The sequence below is a fragment of the Leuciscus leuciscus genome, assembly GCF_965113295.1.
Source record: "Leuciscus leuciscus genome assembly, chromosome: 17".
Lineage (NCBI taxonomy): Eukaryota > Metazoa > Chordata > Actinopteri > Cypriniformes > Leuciscidae > Leuciscus > Leuciscus leuciscus.
Genome location: NC_138741.1, coordinates 15,497,176 through 15,516,301, shown reverse-complemented (window position 1 = coordinate 15,516,301; position 19,126 = coordinate 15,497,176). Strand labels below are relative to the sequence as shown.

Sequence of the window (19,126 nt, the reverse complement as noted above, 5' to 3'; positions counted from 1 at the left end):
TTACACAAAAAAACCCAAACATAGGCTATATGTGGAAAAACAATTATTTTCAACCATCATACTGACCCTCTATCTGAAATGTTTTTAAGGGGCGGCTCCTTCAAGGCTGGTCAGTAAACGGCCACTCATTGCTAAAGTCATTGCATAGGAAATTGTATCAACGCCCTCTCGCTATTGCAGTGTTTTGAAAACATTATCCATGTAAAACCATCATTTACAGACAAAACATTATGAAATCGTTTTGTTTTGTTTGAGATGCAGCTGCTCTCAGATCCAATACAGCTGACTGCTTCATTTATCAACAAAAGTTTCTTTGCAAACTCTTTTACATGGTGCCTCGTTTACAAAACAATCTGAAGTCAAATTCTCAGAACAAACATATAACCCCCCTGACATGGTCCAGGACGCCATTAAAAATAAACCATCCACTTGGTTTTTAGACGCTGGTATCCCTCTGAAGTCTGTACAGAGACGTAAACAAGCAGGTTAAACGAACATTCCGTTACTATTCCATTTACTCTTCCATTTGTTCTCTTGTCGGCAGACTCAAGCGCTTGGAGTGAAGTGAATGGGCATCTGATCTGTATACTGTATCCAGTGTAGACAACCTCAGTGATTTTATTTGCTGTTGATGTGACTCTCTCAACGAATGCAAGTGTCAGCCATTAAACGACTGAATGCCAGTGGGAGGGGGTTATTGTGCAATGATGTAAAATTCGTTGATGTCTCGCTCAGGAGGCAATCATATTCAAATGTATTAGCATGTGACGTCACAAGTCCCCCAATATCCAAATGAGCTGTTTGTGGAGCTTGATTAAATAAATGCTTTGTTTAGAAAGAGGAGTGTGACAATTCACATTTTCTTTTCTTTTTTTTGAGGTGGCACAGCTATTCCTGTAAAGTACTTTTTTTTTTTTTTTTTTTTTTTTTAATTGAGCGATCATATGTGGACTGGTTGCTATGAGTTATTTCATTTAACTTGTATAAATAACTGCGGCGGTCCAATTGTTGTTTTCGTTCTGTCTTGTGTCTAGATTTTATTTTATTTTCCTTGTTGGTGAGATCACTAAATGAGCAGATGTGACTCACACACACAGAGAGCCCTGTTTTTTTAATGTCGGATGTTTGTGTGGTGGTAGGGTGGAATTTTCCAGGCTTTTTTGTGGTTGATCTCTTCCCCTCTCAGACTCTCTCACAAACACGATATGCAACCATAAAGTCAAAACATTTTCTCATCCTGTCGTCTTAAAACGATAGTACTTCTCTCTTTCTCCTCTATCATTCCCCTCGTGCCTCCCTTCCTCCCTCTACAGGAAGTAAAATGGTGGCATCTCCTCCAGGCTGTAATTACTGTCTGGTTCCAGTATTCAAAGTGAGCAATTTCCCCCACCGCATCAGGCCGCTGCTCTCTGCCATGTCCAATCAACATCAACACACATACTCACAGAGGAAAATCCTCTCTCATCTGCATGGAGAGAGAGATTGTGCAGGTGCGCTCCTGTGGAAGAGAGGGATTGATGAACTTCTGATGATATCTGATCATCCTGACATTGCTCTGTGTGCGGTGGTGTTGCATATGTATTTTTGCTGCTGTTTTATCACCGTCTGGTTTGTTTACAGTTGCGTGATGGTGACGGACAGCCAGCGCACATGTTCACCTAAGGCATTGTCACTTCTGGCTGTCTCATGAAGGTGATGTAATGTGATGTGGTGTGCGGCACTCTCAGCGTCTCATGAGAGAGCATTTGGAATGTATGTGAAGAGCTCCAGCGTATCTGATCCACCTACACAGTCGGAGCTGTCGGATTACGCCGTGTCATCTGTGTTGGAACAATAAGCCGTTAGAGAGAAACAGCATTGTTTTCCAATTTATTTAGGCAGGTCATGCCGCCTGTTCTTTGAGTTTGACTAATCGTGAGTCAGTCTTTTGAGTTCGCTTTCTTTTGATTTATAATTCACACTGCAGAATTGTAGGAGCGACGGCTGTGATTAATTGTGGGTATTGAATCCTGTACGGCATATAGGAATCACTCCTGGTGGTTGACATTTTGGCATCTATGGCTTGTATTATCAAAAGTTTAACCTGTGTTAGCTGTTAGATTACCAAGCTAACAATAGCAACTGGTGACAAGTTGTCCATTTTTGTTCTTTAAAATCTATTTAATCCCATGGGTTGCTTTTGTGAATGAAATTTAGTGTTCAGTTTAGGAGTTGTTAATGATTTCTCTACATAAGCCATTTAAACATTTTCACATAACCAGAGCAATTCCTGCACAGAGCTCCACAAAACAAGCATGTAAAGCCTCTCATAATGCAGATATACACTACCTTTCAAAAGTTTGGGATTATAACTTTTTGTTTCTTAGTTCTTTCATACAGCAAGGAGGAAGAATTAAATTTAGCAGAAGTGACAGTGAAGACATTTATGATATTCAAAATATATATTTTTATGTTTGGGTTTCTGAAGGTTTCCACAAATATATAAGAAAAACACAACCGTTTTTTAACATTGGTAAGTATTTATTGAGCACCAAATCAACATATTAGAATGATTTGAAGGATCATGTGACACTAAAGACTGTTAATGGCTCCAGAAAAGTTCAGCTTTGCCATCACAGGAATAAATTATATTTTTAAAAGATACTAAAATAGAAAGCATTTATTTTAAATTGTAGTAATTTTTCACAATATTACTATTTTTACTGTATTTAAGGTTAAATAAATGCAGCCTTGGTGAACACAAGTTTTCTTTCACACACAGTAAAGAAATCTTACAGACCCCAAACTTTTGAACAGTAGTGTAGGTTATCACATATAGATGTGATAGTATGGTATGTTTAAATCGTCTGTTATTGCTTAATTCATAATATTGTTCTGGCTCATGCCCACATGACAGCTCTAATTTTAACAAGTATGTTATTGAGTCCTATTATAAAATTGCATTTTTTTTTAAACTATTGGTACGTTTAGGTGAAATAAAGAATTTAATTAATACAAGTTATTTCAGTTCTGAATGCACACTGCAAATGTTTATTTTATTTATTTGGTTGTCACTAGCTGAACTTTTTAGGAGGGATAAGAATATGGTTTTAACTCTCATAAACTAAAATAACCAAACTGTCTGCGTGCAGAACTAGATTAAGCACTCAGAAGAGGAGCGTCAACTGAATTAAGCTGCAAGTGTGTATGTGGCCTGTATTCGTACAGGACAGGATTAAGCTCGTACAGGACGACTGACTCTGTCTTTACCCTGAGTCAGAGAAGTGAACTGATAGAGATTGAAAAAGAGTGGATTTTATTTTATTATTTTAAGTTGGAGCTGTGCTGTCAGAGGCGCTGTAAAGCTGGTAGGATTACTGAGGTAAATAAAGCGTGCTCTCATACAAAGCCCTGAAGCACAGCGTCAGGGACAAGGGCCACGATAAGACCCATCCCCTACTTTAATTCTCTCCCGTTGTTTCATTTCTTATTTACATTACATACAGCCAGCTTTTCCCTTTTCCATGCCTCGGAGCACGATAACTGAAAGAAAGAATTATGAAGGACATAAAAAATGAAGAGCAGGAAGGTGGAAAAGCAAGAAAGAGGCTTTGCAGCGCTGCTTAGCATTCTGTTTGGCAAACATGAGCTTGAAGATGTTTTCAAGCGCTCGTTTTTCTATATGGCTTCCTGATTCACTGAGGCCGTAGCTCATAAGTGGCTGCCAGAGGAGGAAGAGTGATTAGCCGCCTGGTCAGTTGAGGTATTCAGGTTTTTTTTTTTTTGTAAAAAAAAAAAAATTATTTTAATGTCCCCACAAATTAGTGTCTTGACGTTTGCTGGTCAAAAAGCTACATTGGAGCTAATTGAATTATTAGTGTGGGAGAGAGAAGCCTTTTTTGTTTATTTCTTGAAATACATAATTACATACTGTGCTCACAGTGTCTGATGGAGGATTCTGAGGATTTTATTGTGCAGCTAATTGAATTATCGTTCCAGTACAACTTTCTGTAATTATTAATGCCTCTGCTGTTCTGATGATTCTGCTGTGATTGTGTGTGTGTGTGTGTGTGTGTGGTCAGGGCTGCTGCTGCACCGTCATGTCGTTCCTAACCTGTATGACAAAATTAGGCAGAAGGACAGTTTTAGTCACAATTTCCTTTCATTATATAGAATAGTTGCAGTTTAAAGTAAATAATGACTCCTTTTAGGTTCCAATTAAAGTTATACAGGTTTGAAACTACCGAAAGGTGATTAAATGCTGACAAATTTATTTATAGATGAACCACTTCTTTAAAGTGTGAACCTCCTCTTAGTGACTTTAGCAGCAATACGTGTGTATGTGCAACATTGTTTTCAAAAAAAAAAAAATTCTACGTTTCTGAATGCATTGTAATCTCTCTCTCTTACTCTTGTTTTTCCAGTACAATTTTGTTGGGAGAATACTTGGTCCTCGTGGACTCACGGCAAAGCAACTGGAGGCAGAGACTGGCTGCAAGATCATGGTGAGAGGGAGGAGCTCCATGAGAGACAGAAAGAAGGTGAGATGTACATAAGAACATTTGATTTTGAGATGAGATACAGATGTACATTTACTGATATTATCAAGAAGAACTTCTGTAAAAAGTGAACTAACACCTAATTTATACTGGGCCCATTTAAATAGTACTGTGCCCTAATTTAAACGAATCGACCGATGCTTCAAGGTGGTTCCCACAGCAGCAACCAGCACTGTTCAAATTTGCCTGTGTTGCATGTTGTTCTGAACTGCACTGTCCATTGGGCCATTTTCCATGCTGCATGGTTCAGTTTGGTTGTGCCATTCTGAGATAACCACATAATCAAAAAGGTGGGGCACCAGCATGACAAAATTGACACACCAGTAGGACATGTTGAACAAGCATGGACAAATGTGACCACTTAGTCACAATTTGGAGCTTCCTCAACCACCTCTTCCTCCTTCACAGACAGCGTTCTGCTGACGTTTGCCATTTGGAACCAGTTTGTCCTTAATGAGCCAATTCGCTCATTTGTTCTGTCCAATGTCTTTTTTTCTCTCTCCAACACACACTCATGGTTAGCTCACAGCACTCCGGCTGAGGCCCAGTTCTATTTCAGGCCTGGCTGTGGTGTGGGTGTCAGAGAGAACAAAAGCACATAGTAGACACACTAGAAAGTAGGACCTAGATCTTCCCCTACAGTCTCAGAAGAGACCCACTGTGTGATCAGCAGAGGAAGAGCTAAAGCCTGAATGATGGAAAATTATGGCTTCAGGTGTGAGTTATGTTGCACAGAGACATAACAGTACTGCCCTGTCAGCTCTAGAGACTTTTTCAAGGGGTTGGGCAAAATTTGTACGTGTATCTGCTCAGCACTACATGCTGAAATCAGAAGAAATGGCTGATTCTGTAGTAAGCAACTGTGCTGATTTAATTCTAAAGTCTTGAACAACCCACAGAGACCTTTTTGCCAGGAATCAGCAACATTTGTCTGGTCTAGTCTTTCTCTTTGTATCCCTGTCAGCGTCCCAGTGGAGCTGTTTTATCAGGAAATCCCCATCACTGTACATTAGCATTACCACACACACACACACACCTGGGCCCCAGCTGTGCTCCCCTCTGGAGAAGCCATGTGTGAACTAAAGGGCTTGATGCAGAAAAGGTTTAATCCTAGAAAGAAGTTATATTTCCTCTATTATAGTATTTCTCCTCTATTATAGTATTTCTGTAGTGGTTATGTCTTTATTTGCCCTGCTGAATGCTGTTGTCTGGATGACTAATCAACACAGAGATTGAGCTCTCCTGCTTCCTTCCAGAGTTTCTCAGAATAGTCCCCTGACTGTCATATCCTTTTCCACCAAAGTAATGCTTATTCTTGGCTGGGGTACCTGTGAATCTCCTCCAATCATCCCTTCCTTAGTCAACTGCAAGCTCTCATTTAGATCTGCCTCTATACACTCAACAATCAGTGGTTGCTAAGTCCTGCCCTACATTTTTTTTTTTTTTTTTATCAAGATGTAGATCACAATACAGAAGAAAAGGTCTGTCGCTGGTTCCATTTCATCACAACTTTAACATCCAGAATAATTTAATTCAACAACCTTTTGCGGTTTTAGTGGCCAGATAGTCAAATAAACCTTGATGGTGAAGAGAGAAATACTGTTCTAAAAATATGATCTATCATCGCCATTTTTCAGCTATTGTCCTGTGTATGTTTTCATGCTTTAATGTTTCAGTAGTGAACGAGAGACACGCACACCGGAACTGACAATTGCGAGTATAGTTGGACTTATCTAAAGAGAGACTTGAGAGGGAGACAAGTCTGGGCTGAGGGGGTTGTTTATTTAGCGTCCATTAGAAAAGCTGTTTTTGTGCTCTCAATAATTTAAGTGCTGCTGCCTCTGGGGACAGAGAAGAGCAATGGAGATGTAGAGAAATGGATGGAAAGAGAAAGGAGTGACTTATTCAGAGAAGAGGTGCAGTGGGAGTCTTTCTCATAACACAAGGTTTGGTTCCAAATCATTTGTGGGGATGCGACAGTGCAATGAGTTGTTTGTTAGTGATGTGTTTAATGTTTGCTCTGAAAAGTAAAGGCATGGATCACCTGAAGTCTCAGGAGAAAACGCTTCGTTAACCTTAAATCAGACTGACATTTTATTTAGCAGCTCCCCAAAGGTGGTTTAACCCCATTTACCCTCTCAAGAACTGCGTACACACCGGTTCACACAGCCTCAAGAGACACTACGTCCTCGCGCTTGTTGTGTGTGCGTACTGAAGCTGAGCTCAAGCAGATGTAATGGGTGAGGACAGGACAGACAAACTCTGGATAATAACCTGTCCCTCTGTGTAGCCTTGTCCTCTGATCAAACGCTGTTCAAATTGAGGACTCTCAGAAACCACAGCATAGATCAAATGTAACAGACAGCCACCCTCACCGGAGCATCACAGAACCTCTCCAGAGAAACAAAATAGTCTCTCTAAAGCTTTTTTTTCCTCCTCTGTCCTTCCTCTCTTTTTAGTTTTTACTCTTTGAACTTCGTTAAATTGAGTCTCATTTCTTTTTATTTTTTTACACCTGAATCACAGCACAAATTTATAATAGGAAATAAGTTCCTTAAAGTCGCAATATTGTGACAGTCGCGAAAGTAGCCTTTTTTTTCTTCTTTTTTTTAATATTATGACTTGCAGATCTGTTAAACGGTTTATCAAAAAAGATGTAGTTCTATCCTGTGGGTGTTGATTGTATTGAGGCAGATCTGTGAGGTTAATGCGAACTAAATGATCTGAGAACTTTTGATTTAAAAATTGTGAGCTCATTAAAAATGAAGCATCCATGAATGAATTGTTTACAATAAGATGGATTTTGAAAATAATGTGGCGGAATTTATTTCGTGCCAACTTTTTTAGAAGTTTTCAAAGTTTTGTGACATTTAAAGCATTTACATTAATGTGATAAAGTTAAACGAAAACGAAACTTTATTAATAATTAACATTTGATGCACTAAACCTTTTATTTGCCCCAAAAAAACTTGGCTTTTGGCATTTTCTTTTAGTGTGTGTGCATTTGTCTGAAGAACCATTTCTTAGGAATATCTTGTGTTAGTTTAGTTGTTTCACTAACGGCATGTGCCAAGAAAATTAATGTGAACAATGTTAGAATCTTCCTCATGTTCATTCAAAAGATATTTCTTGAGCCACTCTCCTGCCCATGTTGGTAGTTTGAGCTTTTTTTTCCAGTCAATTTTCCACTCCTGTTGAACAGGTGCCTGTAAACTACTCCTCCCGGGACAGCTGTTCAAGACTGTAGCTTGAGTTCTGCTCTGGTTGATATGAACAGTATTTATAGGGTCCTGGGATTATTTCCAGCCAGGCCAACCGACTGCTAGTGGAATCGAACCAGTGCCTTTGCAGGGTGAAATTTATTTTGCTCTCTTGTTTTTGATGCACATACAGTCAGAGTGACAGTTCGGACCATATGCACATGCTAAAGGTTCACAAACCCACTCGCATCTCCTGACGAGCTGTTTCTGGATTCATTCTTGTACTTTTATAGGTCTGTCATCACATGTGTGTCCTATCACATGTATCACCCCTCCCCTGGTTTCGTATGTCGGTAAACAGAATCTCTTCAGAGGCTTTCGGGTTGTTCTACTTGTCCTGCGCTACCCGCCCCTCACCCACCTTTAGAGGACATGGTATTGACCTTGCTCCCTGATGGGCGGGGGTGGGTGGGTAGTTTACAGTCCATGGCATGCCTTTGCTCTGCTCCGAGCTGAAGGTCTATCTCCATACATGGATCCCAAAGCATTTTGTGTTCACTTTGAGAATAGTGCAGTAACTTTTGCTTTTAAAGGGTAACTAAACCCTAAAACAACTTTTTTTTTTAGTTAATGATTTGTAAGACTGGGGCTTTATTAGTGCTGTTCATTGATGTAGATTTTAATTCTACAATATATGGTGTAAAAATGTCTGAGTGCTGCCCTCTCCAGGTTGAACGGTGGCTACTGCAGTTGAAATTTCTTATTGGCAGTTGTGGTACCCTGTGACGTAAGCAGGTACCGAGTATTGAAAACAATCAGGATAGCGTATATAGATGCTATGCATCTAGTTAGCATAGCATTTATTTAGTTATTTCGATTATTTCATGTAGCCTAGGTAGTTAATTCGCAGTTAGTGTAGTATTGTTAGAAGCATAGTTAGTTTGTAGCATAGTATTGCATCAGTTAGGATAGCTTCAAGTTAGCTTTGATTTGTAGCATTAGCGTTATCTGTATTTAGTACAGTGGTTAGGATGGGACGTAGGTGTTGTGGTGTTAGTTGCAACAGCACTGCTCGCGCTGAAAAGGGACACAGTGCCAAACGCTGCTGCTCCTGCATGGACTCCATCACTGCAGCGGCGTCCTGATGTGAGTGAGCATATATTTTTAGTCACAATTTGTTTTTTCCTATTAGACTAAAGTTAATCCTCTGGAGTCGACAAACGCGCCGGCACGGTTTCCTGGATTTTTTCACATAGCAGCAAAATAGACTTCAAATACTCTGTCATTTATGGTCATACAGACTTAAGAAATATGAAAAAATAAACTGTTAAATGTCAAGTTTTTTTATGTGTCCACTTACAATCAAAACAATACATTCTGCTTTTGTAAAATAAAGAAAATAATCAGGGTATGCTTTCTGCCTCTCTGTCTCCGTGAACTGGAGCACGTCTCTAAACTTAAACAAAACTCAGCGAATACTATTCACCCAGGCATGAGCAATATATCTTTATAAACATTTAAGTCTCTGCTGTTCAATTATCTAATTCAAAATGAAAACAAATATTCTGTTTATGTAATCTGTATGAAAAGATAGAGATGTCAGTCGTTCTCATGGCAACTCATCTGCTTATGTGAACATGCCTACAGAGACCGCACACTATTGAAGAGGTGCATGCCCCCCCCGCTGAGCCCCGCCCTCTGTTCGTCCCCTCTAACTCCGCTGGGCTCTGCCCACTTTTCCAGCATTTTTCTAATATTGCCAGTGGGTGGAGTCAGGCTCTGACCAGGGGTTGAGTTACCCTTTAAGAGTACTAATTTAAATTCACGGCCGCTAAGGGGTGCCAAACCGTTCGATGTGCTAACCATCTACTTTTACTAAAAGGGCTACAACTCTTGAACGGAATGAGATATTTTCACCAAACTCAGTACACATGTATGGGCTCAATCGATATAGTGCCACCAAGTGCCCAATCGCCCTGATAACACGAAAAAACAACAACATGAAAACAGCTATAACTACGCAACCATTAGTCTGATTGACTTGACAATTTCCATCCAGTGTTTTGGTCCAAGCCATGATTGTCTATGATGACATTGGCCTATCTCAAAAAACATCCCTCAATTTTGAGTCAGCCTTGATCCCATCAGCACCCATGTAATAAAGGCCTTAAACCGGTTGAACCTCGATAATTGCTGCTATAAATATATTTATATTTATTTCAATAATATCTTTATCATGAATTCTTTTGGCCATGATAATTGTGTAGTAAAACTTTTATATTGTGACAGCCCTAATGCACACATTCACAGTGTATTGTACATTGATCATTGCCATAGCAACAGTATCCATGGCAGTGCCTGGTAAAGCGGTGTCATAGGCACTCGACTGGGTCTCAGTCGGTGTATTAGTAAGCGTGTCAGGTGGACCCTTCTCCTCCCCGCTGAGATCCACCACTCGTGGTCGTTTGTGAAGCGGGCATGCTAATTGAGGTGTCTGACTGAGCAATGATCTGAAAGCATCATTGGAAACATTGGGGGAGGGACAGATGCCGACAATGTACTTGTAATCAATGTGAACGAGCCGTTTAGGGCCGGTCAAGTGGTCTTTAAACGACTTCCCTTGGAATTCTGTCTTTGTATTACTGATCGTTTCATGAATAAGAAGTGTGCAATGGGAAGTGGATATGGTTTTAAAATATTTTTTTTTTTAGCATTGCTCCATCTGACTTTTTATAGTGGATATTTTTATTTTATTTATTTAGATATGTTTTTGCTATGTTACAGTAATGTTACTGTAGATTTGCTTGATATGAAGATTGAAATGTATACCATAGCTTGGTGTCCCATATTACCCAATTTCTTTCAAAAAAAATCCTCAAAAGAGGGCTTATCATTTTGACCAGGTTCAAAAACAGTGCAACTGTTTTGAAATGAACAGTCAGGCTCTTGAGAGGTGTTGAAAGCTTGGGTGTTGGGTAATTGTTGGCTTTGACATAGGGCCACCCTCAAGAGCCTAAAGTTTTTTTTTTGTTTTTTTTTAGAACAGTTTAGCACCTCCAACTGTTCAGACAGCTCTACTGTAGCATAATGGCTTTCTTTTGAGGCAGCTGTTAACCCAGGCCAATCAAATGGTCATGCACACCAACTGCAGACCATTGTAAATGATCACCGAGAGAATTGTGCTCAAAGAGCCTCATTGCTTTGCCCATTCTGCTTAAAATTGAAATATTTTTGGTCTCCACTTAGATCAGTGCGTTAGTCTGCATGGACTTACACTGATCAAAAAAAACTAGCTTTTTATGTATACCCTGTACATTTTAGAGACTGAATTTGGCTGATATGCAGAGATTAATTCATATTCTTTAGGGATGCTCCGATCAGAGTTTTTGCAGCCGATAACGATTATGGATTGATTGGCCGATCCTGATCATTCAAGCTTTGTTTAAATAATAATTAAGCTCTCTGTTGAATGTCAGTGTTTTTTTGGTTTGTTTTTTTCAGGTAAGTAATATCACAGATGAAATCAACAGTAATGCTATATATTGTTTTAATTGCGAATCAAATAAGCACAACAAATATACATTTTACAATGAACATTTTAATAGGCGTTTTTTTTTTCGCTGCCCACAAAACTTAGTGTGTTCTGAACAACGTATGACCATACTAAAAATTTGTAGAAAGACTACTAGGTACCAGAATTTTTACAGTCATTTTTCTGGTGAAATTGCATGTGGCAGTTAACTGACTAATTGTGAATGTGGTGGTAAATATTCTACTCAGATTCCCAACTCGTGTTAATGTGCTCTGGGGTAATAGCTAACTCGCTGTGAGGCTGCATTAGAGTGCGTGCTGTCATCTATGGCAAGAAAGTGTCACACTCTCACACACTGACTCAGTTTGATGTCCTGTAAAGAAAAAAATCCTGTCATCACTACTGCTAACATCTCTCTCTCTCTCTATCTCTCTCTCTCTCAGGAGGAGCAGAACAGAGGGAAGCCGAACTGGGAGCACCTAAATGAAGAGCTGCATGTGCTGATCACAGTGGAGGACACGCAGACTCGTGCCGAGATCAAGATGAGAAGAGCGGTCGAAGAGGTCAAGAAGCTACTGGTGCCTGCAGTAAGTTGCAAACACGTTTATACTTCCCGATCGTACTTGTGCTTCCTGTTCTGGGTGTGACGCCTTTGTGCATATGGGATGGATTTTTATCCCACCCTTGACCCTGGCTTCATTCTTCTGCTAGATTTGATATTTTTATCTCAGGCTCCCAACAGAGAACAAATGGCTCGCTGCAACCTGCTTCCCACATATTTCCGCCCCATTCCACCTTTCTATTCTCCGCTCCTCCAACGGTTGCGGCAGGGGGTGGGGGTGCTTAAGTCAGGGTCTCTGGCTCCAGGCTGTTTTGCCTGCAGTGAACAGAATGGCTGGACAGCTGCAAGAGCCTGTTCCCTATCAGGCAACATGGTGGAAAGGCTTTGACCCGCTGAAACACGGCCAGAAGCCATGTGCTGTTCCACCCAGCCATGTGCTTCTCACTTCATTTCAGAGCGGGACACAGAGTCCTAGACGTTCTCTGACTGCTCTCAGGCACTCTGTCTCCTGTTTCTTTTTGCAGGTTTTTCTTCCATCTCTCTCTTGGCCAGAAACCCCACATTTTGCCCCTTGTTTGGGGATTTTTTTCCTCCTTTATCCTCATCTCTTTTGTTCCGTTTGAGCGGGGAGGCCTTAAACCTTCCACACACATGCACATGAGTTCACACACACACGCTAGTCGGGAAGAAAACAAACATACACGACTGGCTGAATGTGTATGAGTCATTCTGTACTGTGTGTGGGTGGGATATGAGTAAATGGCAACATGCTCTCCAAATTTTCGCACCGACCCTATGAACCCCTGAGATCAAAGTCATCTTCACTGTCTATACCCCTCTTTTGCCATAAACACACACAAACCATGCTCAGGGTCTCTGGAGGACTGTATTTGCTCTACTCCTGTATTTCATTCAATGTTACACAACACTTGGTATTTTATACAAAACTAATATCTTTTCTTTTAGAACAGATTTTTATAGCATAGATCTAACATACTGTACATATTTGTATTTGTTCATCTTTAAAAAAATTTAAGCGGTAGTCTAACCAAAACTGAGAAATGTCATCACTACTCACCCTCATGTTGTTCTATACATGTAGGACTTTTTTCTCTTTTTTGACCATATGAGTCAATGTGGTTTAGTAGTGTTTTGAGCCCCACTGACTTCAATTGTGTGAACAAAAACATTTGAACATTATTCTAAATATCTTTTTTATGAATGTGTGTGCTAAATTTTAATGAATTCTAAAAGCCTCAAAAATACTCAAAATAAGTGTTAAAATTTGATGTTACCATGGCAACACCATTTACGATATCAAGAATACTTTTTGCAATTTTACATCAGCTGTGTCTTGAAGTGTAAAACAAGTTTGAAGCAGTTTGCGTAAATGTAAGATGATGATTTTTAGTCTTTGTAAGTGACACACTTCCTGCTGCATTATGACCGTGACTTGCAGTAGTCACGACCATGTGATCATGTAATGAAGGTAAGCAAATGATGGAAGAATTTTCATTTTTTGGGTGATCTGTCAGTCCATACAGATAAAGCTCTTCTTAAACATGCTTTTTCTGCTGGTTCTCTGTGTGGCAGATTGACTATTGCCCTTTATCATGGCAAGCTAAACTGGATTAAATGACAAACCGTCCATCTCAGCCCATGCAGTCTTAATGAAGGATATCTTTGGCTCATTTAGAGGCATGAAATTGCCTTATTAAATACATCATAAAACATACTGGGTCACAGTCTGTTTCCCCTCGACTCTCTTCGTTTTGTCATTTTGGAAATGATTTGATTGGTTAGAGCAGAGAGAATGGGGGCAGTAGCATTTCAGAGCTCTCATAGAGAGGCTCTCTGCTTTATAAACATCTGCTATATTGATTTTTACCTACCTTGAGAGGCAGCTAGCACATTACCACATGAATTTGTAATCCTGGCTTGAGCCCTGAAGAGTTGCCACAGCCGAACGGTTCCTGCTCGCAGAGACCCAAATTGAAATTTTCAGCCTTGCTTAAAGAATCAGTTCCTCACAGCATTTGAATGATCGTCAGACTCTGAGAGAGTGAATGAACGGCGGGTATGCGCGTACACAGCCTCAGAGGCCAGGGTTAGAAGGGGGGTGATTGAGAGATTCGGCTCAAAGGCCCTGTGAACTTTTCAACTCCCAGCGAGAGACAGAGGAAGGGAGAGACACAGAGAGATTTGAGTCGAAGGTGGGCTGATAATGAAGGTAGTAGCGAGTGAGAGGATTAAGGCAGGAACGTAATGGAAGGAAAAAGATAAGGATTGTGCCACTTTTATATCCGGATCGCTTCCCACATATATCATATTGTAAATTGATGGATCTTATTCATAGGGGTGCACAATATGTTGCTATCCATATCAGTTAATGTCCTTTTTTTTATTATTCTTTTTTTATATATTTATATTGGTATTATCAACATTTTAAATTATTTAATAGTAGTTTAGTGTTTTATTTAATTCTTTTTATTTTAGTATTTTTATTTTAGAATATTTTTGTCAATATTTTTTAAATGAATATCTGTCATTTAGTGGTTATTAGTCAGAATTTGAATATCTCTAATTCTTGTGTACACATTTATTTATATAATTTATTTATTGAAATATATATGACTGTTGCATCAAAATCCGCTTGTAATGCAATGAAGTTTATTTTTGTTATCGAATTATGCTTGCAAATCTAGGTACATCAGCATCATATTGGTTGAAAAGGGTTACCAGATGCGGGTCAAACAGTTTTTCTCTCCCTCTCGATTTCTCACACCCACTGTCCTCTGACAGGGACACCCTGTCTTTGTTCATGAAACTGCTGACACACACGTTGACTTGTAAAACTGTGACCTATGAAACATTCAGGGCAATATAGGTCTACAAATCCAAATCTTTTTGAGTTTGACTTGGAGCATAAAATTTAAGATTTAGCGCTTCACACATTCAGTTTCATCCGGTTTTGTACATTTACAGCTCAGGAAATGATCTAACTTTAGAAGACAAGCGGTTCACATGAGAGCACAAGGAGTAGGAGGGCTGATGATTCTTTCTAAGATGACTGTTCAAATTTATGATGTGAGAATCGTGGAACAAATCACTCTCTGCAAGCTAAGTGATGCTAGTACCCTACTCTAAACATAAATAGAGGACGTGGAGACGAATGCAGGTGTGGAGTATGGACACTGATTAAACACTGATAGCTGTAGCTTGTAAGGTAAACCCCTCAGTTAAGTTGCATGTTTCAAATCGTGTTTTTTGTGTTTTGTTCCTTTACATTGTTCTCTGTCCAACTATTTTTGAACAAGTTCATTTCCTATGTGAACGTCCCTAAAAAACACGTCTGTTATAATTATTCAAAGTTTCCTTAAGATCAATTAAAATCAATTGTAAAAATACCGTTTGCACATCCTTGTTATGGTCATGCATTAAATATGACTTAAAACAGTATTATGAAATGCTCAAATTAATTACTTATTTACTGTTAGAATGTGCAACCTCCATGTCTTTGCTAAATCCACAAGGAACTGAGAATGGCATTGATTAAAAATGAATCAGTGATCTTATCTCTCAAATTGCTTTTGCTAATTTCCATTTAAATGTGTTGGTTGTATGAGTAGATCTTATCATGTGTGTACTTTTAATGTACTTGTATCCAACAAGATAAGGCAACATCACCCTTTCCTGTATGCCAATTTGTCTTTTGTCATCGTTTGTCTCTAAATTTGCAGACTTGGGTGCTTACTTTCCCAGTTTGCAAAGCTGCACGGATTATAGAAACTGCGCTTGCAAAGCAGCTCTAATTTCGAGCAGATTCAATGACGAGCAGATGCCACAAACAGAGATGCGTTGTAGTCCAGGGACATGTCTACATATCAGATCCCTGTTAATTGAATTTACTGGTTTATACTTCAGCCCATTTGGAGATGATCGGAGAGAATAAAATGGTGTGATTCCTTCCTACGAAGTAATTAGCCTCTCAAATGTGTTAAAATCCTGACAAATTGGTTTTCTCTTTAGGGGTGCTAAACCCAGGAGAGCAGCCGCCCGTGATGGGTGTTGTGGATTTAGCTTTTTAGAAGATGCAATGTGTCAAAGTTACCATGAGAGATTCTGTCCTACAAGGTGACATTGCTCATTTCCCCTCAAGGTGTGTGTTTGAGAGAGAATCTGTCTAACAGACAGCAGAAAGTCACTTATCATTGACAATAGCGGTGTTGGTATTTAAGGTCAGTGTTAATCCTGCTCAAAAAAAACAGTGAAAGACCTTCTGGGAAAATGCTAGCCTGAGATATTCACCCTAAATAGCCCCTCGCAGCGAACCGTGCGCTATATACACAGAACCGTTCTTTAGCATGTCTGCTCCCAGTTGGTATTGGTGCACTAGGGAATGATGGGAAATAGAAGCTCACACCTATGACATCTCATTAAGAATCTAGGCCACTATGTGTCCATTCCCTTTGCCTCAGCTAATTAAAGTGGCATGTCAAAATATTTTTCTGGGTTATTTTAGCGTCAGCGTGCTGGGTCGACAAGAGCGAGCAAAAGTTTAAAGTTTTAACCCTTTCACACGTAAATTTAAAATACTCTAGCGGACATTTAGTTAAAAATATTTTTTTTTTCTTTTTTTTTTTTAAAGAACGGCTCATCTTATTATTTCCATGGCAACGCGTAATCCTTGTCATGGGACCCCGCAGCCACAATAGCGCTGTATCGCTTTTTTGTTTTTTCCTTTTTTTATTAAAAATATTTTGAAACTTGTAAGCCATGTCATCAACTTCCTGATATTCTAATTCTCAAATACGTCTAAGTGAATGTTTACTAATAGTTTATTTTATGGCTGCCCCTGGCTATAAGGAACATGTAGCATCTCTTTGTGTTCGGTGTTTGTCAGGGAGGAACTTCCTGCTAGATTGTGACATCTGTAGTAACAGTTTTGCCTCCAGAGCTCAGTGGCTTTGAAACTTTATGTGGGTGTGTGTAGTAGATGTAGCCCAACAGTCTGGCCCTTTCCTTTATTCCTTCCTTTCTTATAACTTTCCTTTTTTTAACATTTCGTTTTAACTCTACTTGCGCTTGTAGGCAGAAATCGACTAGAGAACCAACTTGCTGCTCCCCGTGTCCTCCATGATGCTTCCAATATCTTAAAAAGCCACAAAGGAAGGGGGAGGGAGGTGAGAGAGAAGAGGAATGGGGAGCTTTGCTCACACAACGCTCCCAGCATCATTCTGTGAATGGTCTCGTCCTTGCCTGTAACAAAGTGACTGGGTTAGCAGTGTTTGCACTGTAGCCTGGAGCCCTGTTCCCTTCTCTTGTCTCTTCCTTTCTCACACACACACACACCACTCTCTCTCACACTCTCTCTCTTGGCACATCTTTCATCCCGTGTACTCCAATAACCATAGCATTCAGTGCCTCTGCCAAGCACAATGAGTCCTGATCTAGAGAGGTTTCAAGCCTCTCTGAGTTGTCATGGGTGCTTTGCATTTGTAATCTTTTCCCAATTCAGGAACGCAGTTAATTTCACACCATACACCTGGTTATAGACCTCTCACTCACTCTTAGGCTCAGAGGAAAGGCGAGGGAGAGACAGATGGTGTATAATATACGACAGGCGCCGTGGTCTGTGGGGCGTAACGTCCTCGTCAGCCAAATTCTTGCCGTCAGCTCGCGGGCTGCGTATCTTGTGGTACGCTGCCTGACACGACAACTGTTCTGGGCAGCCAGCTCTTTGTGATCAATAAACACCTTTTCCTGAGCATGCATAATCACTCTCACCTCCAATCAGACCCATGTGACAACCCAGTACAAAATGCAATCTGGCTGCTTGCCATGGTTTTGGCATGTGTGGTGAGATTGCATGTTCATTTACTGATCATTTTTATTTCAAATTAATTTATTTTTGCTCTGTTTTTTGAGCATCTGATAATGGCAGTGGTGTGCTGATTTCATTGAATGTAAAGGATAAGAAAAAGATACCCTAAAAAAAAGATAATTTCCTTATTTACATGTTGTTCCAAACCTGTATGACTTTGTCAGTGGGGTCCAATTTTTTGGAGAGAACTATCGCTTTAGGCATGCAGCTGCATTTTTGACTTTAGAATGGCTGGAATGTAACCATACTGTACTGGATTCAATACGGCTTGGGTTTCCTTGGCCGAGATCATTGAAGATCTTGGAGTACAAAAGACAGGAAAAAATCATAGTGAATGCAACCACCTGTGACGACAGCCTCCCGAAATGTGTGCAAGTTGCCCTGCAGGTCAGTGCAACCCGTCCGAGAGTGCTCTTGTGTCCCTGTTTTCAGAGCATGTGTCGCATCCGATCAGTCTCATGCCCCAGCTCCAGGGTCTAGAGTGTAGGATCATGGGTAATGGGAACATCCTCAGCCGTGAGCTTGTAAAAGCCCCGTGCGCCGCCTCTGTGACGTGGCTTGTAGATAGCTGGAGAGACATCAGCACTCGTTGCTTCTCCTTGCATAAGTGTTGTTACAAGCAGAACAAAGGGTCAAGGGACTTGATACTGTAGACATGCTCAAAGCACAGTGTTGTATTTTGCATATGCAGAGAAGTTTAGAAGGGTAGAATAAACTTCTTAATTAGGGATTCACAAAATAGTTATTTCATTGTTATTAGAAATTATATTTTATCGTATTAGTCAAAATTGTGTTGGTCAATATTGGATATATATCGACCGATATTGGATATGTAATTGGGTATGCTAATTTAGCTATTTTTTCACATTCAGATTGTAGTTGGGTCATCTAACAATCACTTAAAGTTAACCTTTAAAACACTAATCATTTGATTTAAAACTGTAAAATGTCATATTTACCAAATCTCAAAACGAACGTTTATTTTTCTTATTTATTTGGTTATTATTTTTCTTATGTTTTATTTTTCTAAATTCACTTGTAGAGTTATTTATTTAGCTATTTTACTGGCCATGAAATGAAAAAATCACACTATATCTACAGTATATCACTATATGACATCAGTATTGTAATCTGCTTTGGCCAGATTGTCATATTATTTTTAGTGTACACTTTGCAAACTACAGTGTCCTCTTATAACTGACCATGTGTTAGTCCTTAGTTATTTTGAGAATATAGCCAAATGGGACATTCCCGAGAGCCTTTTTTTCTTGGAGTGCTGGCAAACTTTTAATTTTACAATATCTGATGGTGTCGATATGGTAGCTGGTCCTGGCAGTGTGGACCGTTTCACAACTAGAGGCCCAAGAGGTTGAGATTATCTTTCTGTGCTAGTCCTGCTTTATAGTATGC

At 39.7% G+C, this 19,126-nt stretch overlaps 1 protein-coding gene across 3 annotated transcripts in view; it reads left to right on the top strand.

Moving 5' to 3' along the window:
• Positions 1 to 19,126, top strand: part of qkia (QKI, KH domain containing, RNA binding a) — a 71,160-nt gene that overhangs the window by 34,471 nt on the left and 17,563 nt on the right. For all 3 annotated transcript variants that reach the window (XM_082142210.1, XM_082142209.1, XM_082142211.1), the window contains exons 3-4: positions 4,404 to 4,520; positions 11,714 to 11,857. In XM_082142210.1, coding sequence (XP_081998336.1) covers positions 4,404 to 4,520; positions 11,714 to 11,857 — 261 coding nt within the window. The remainder of the gene's footprint in view (positions 1 to 4,403; positions 4,521 to 11,713; positions 11,858 to 19,126) is intronic.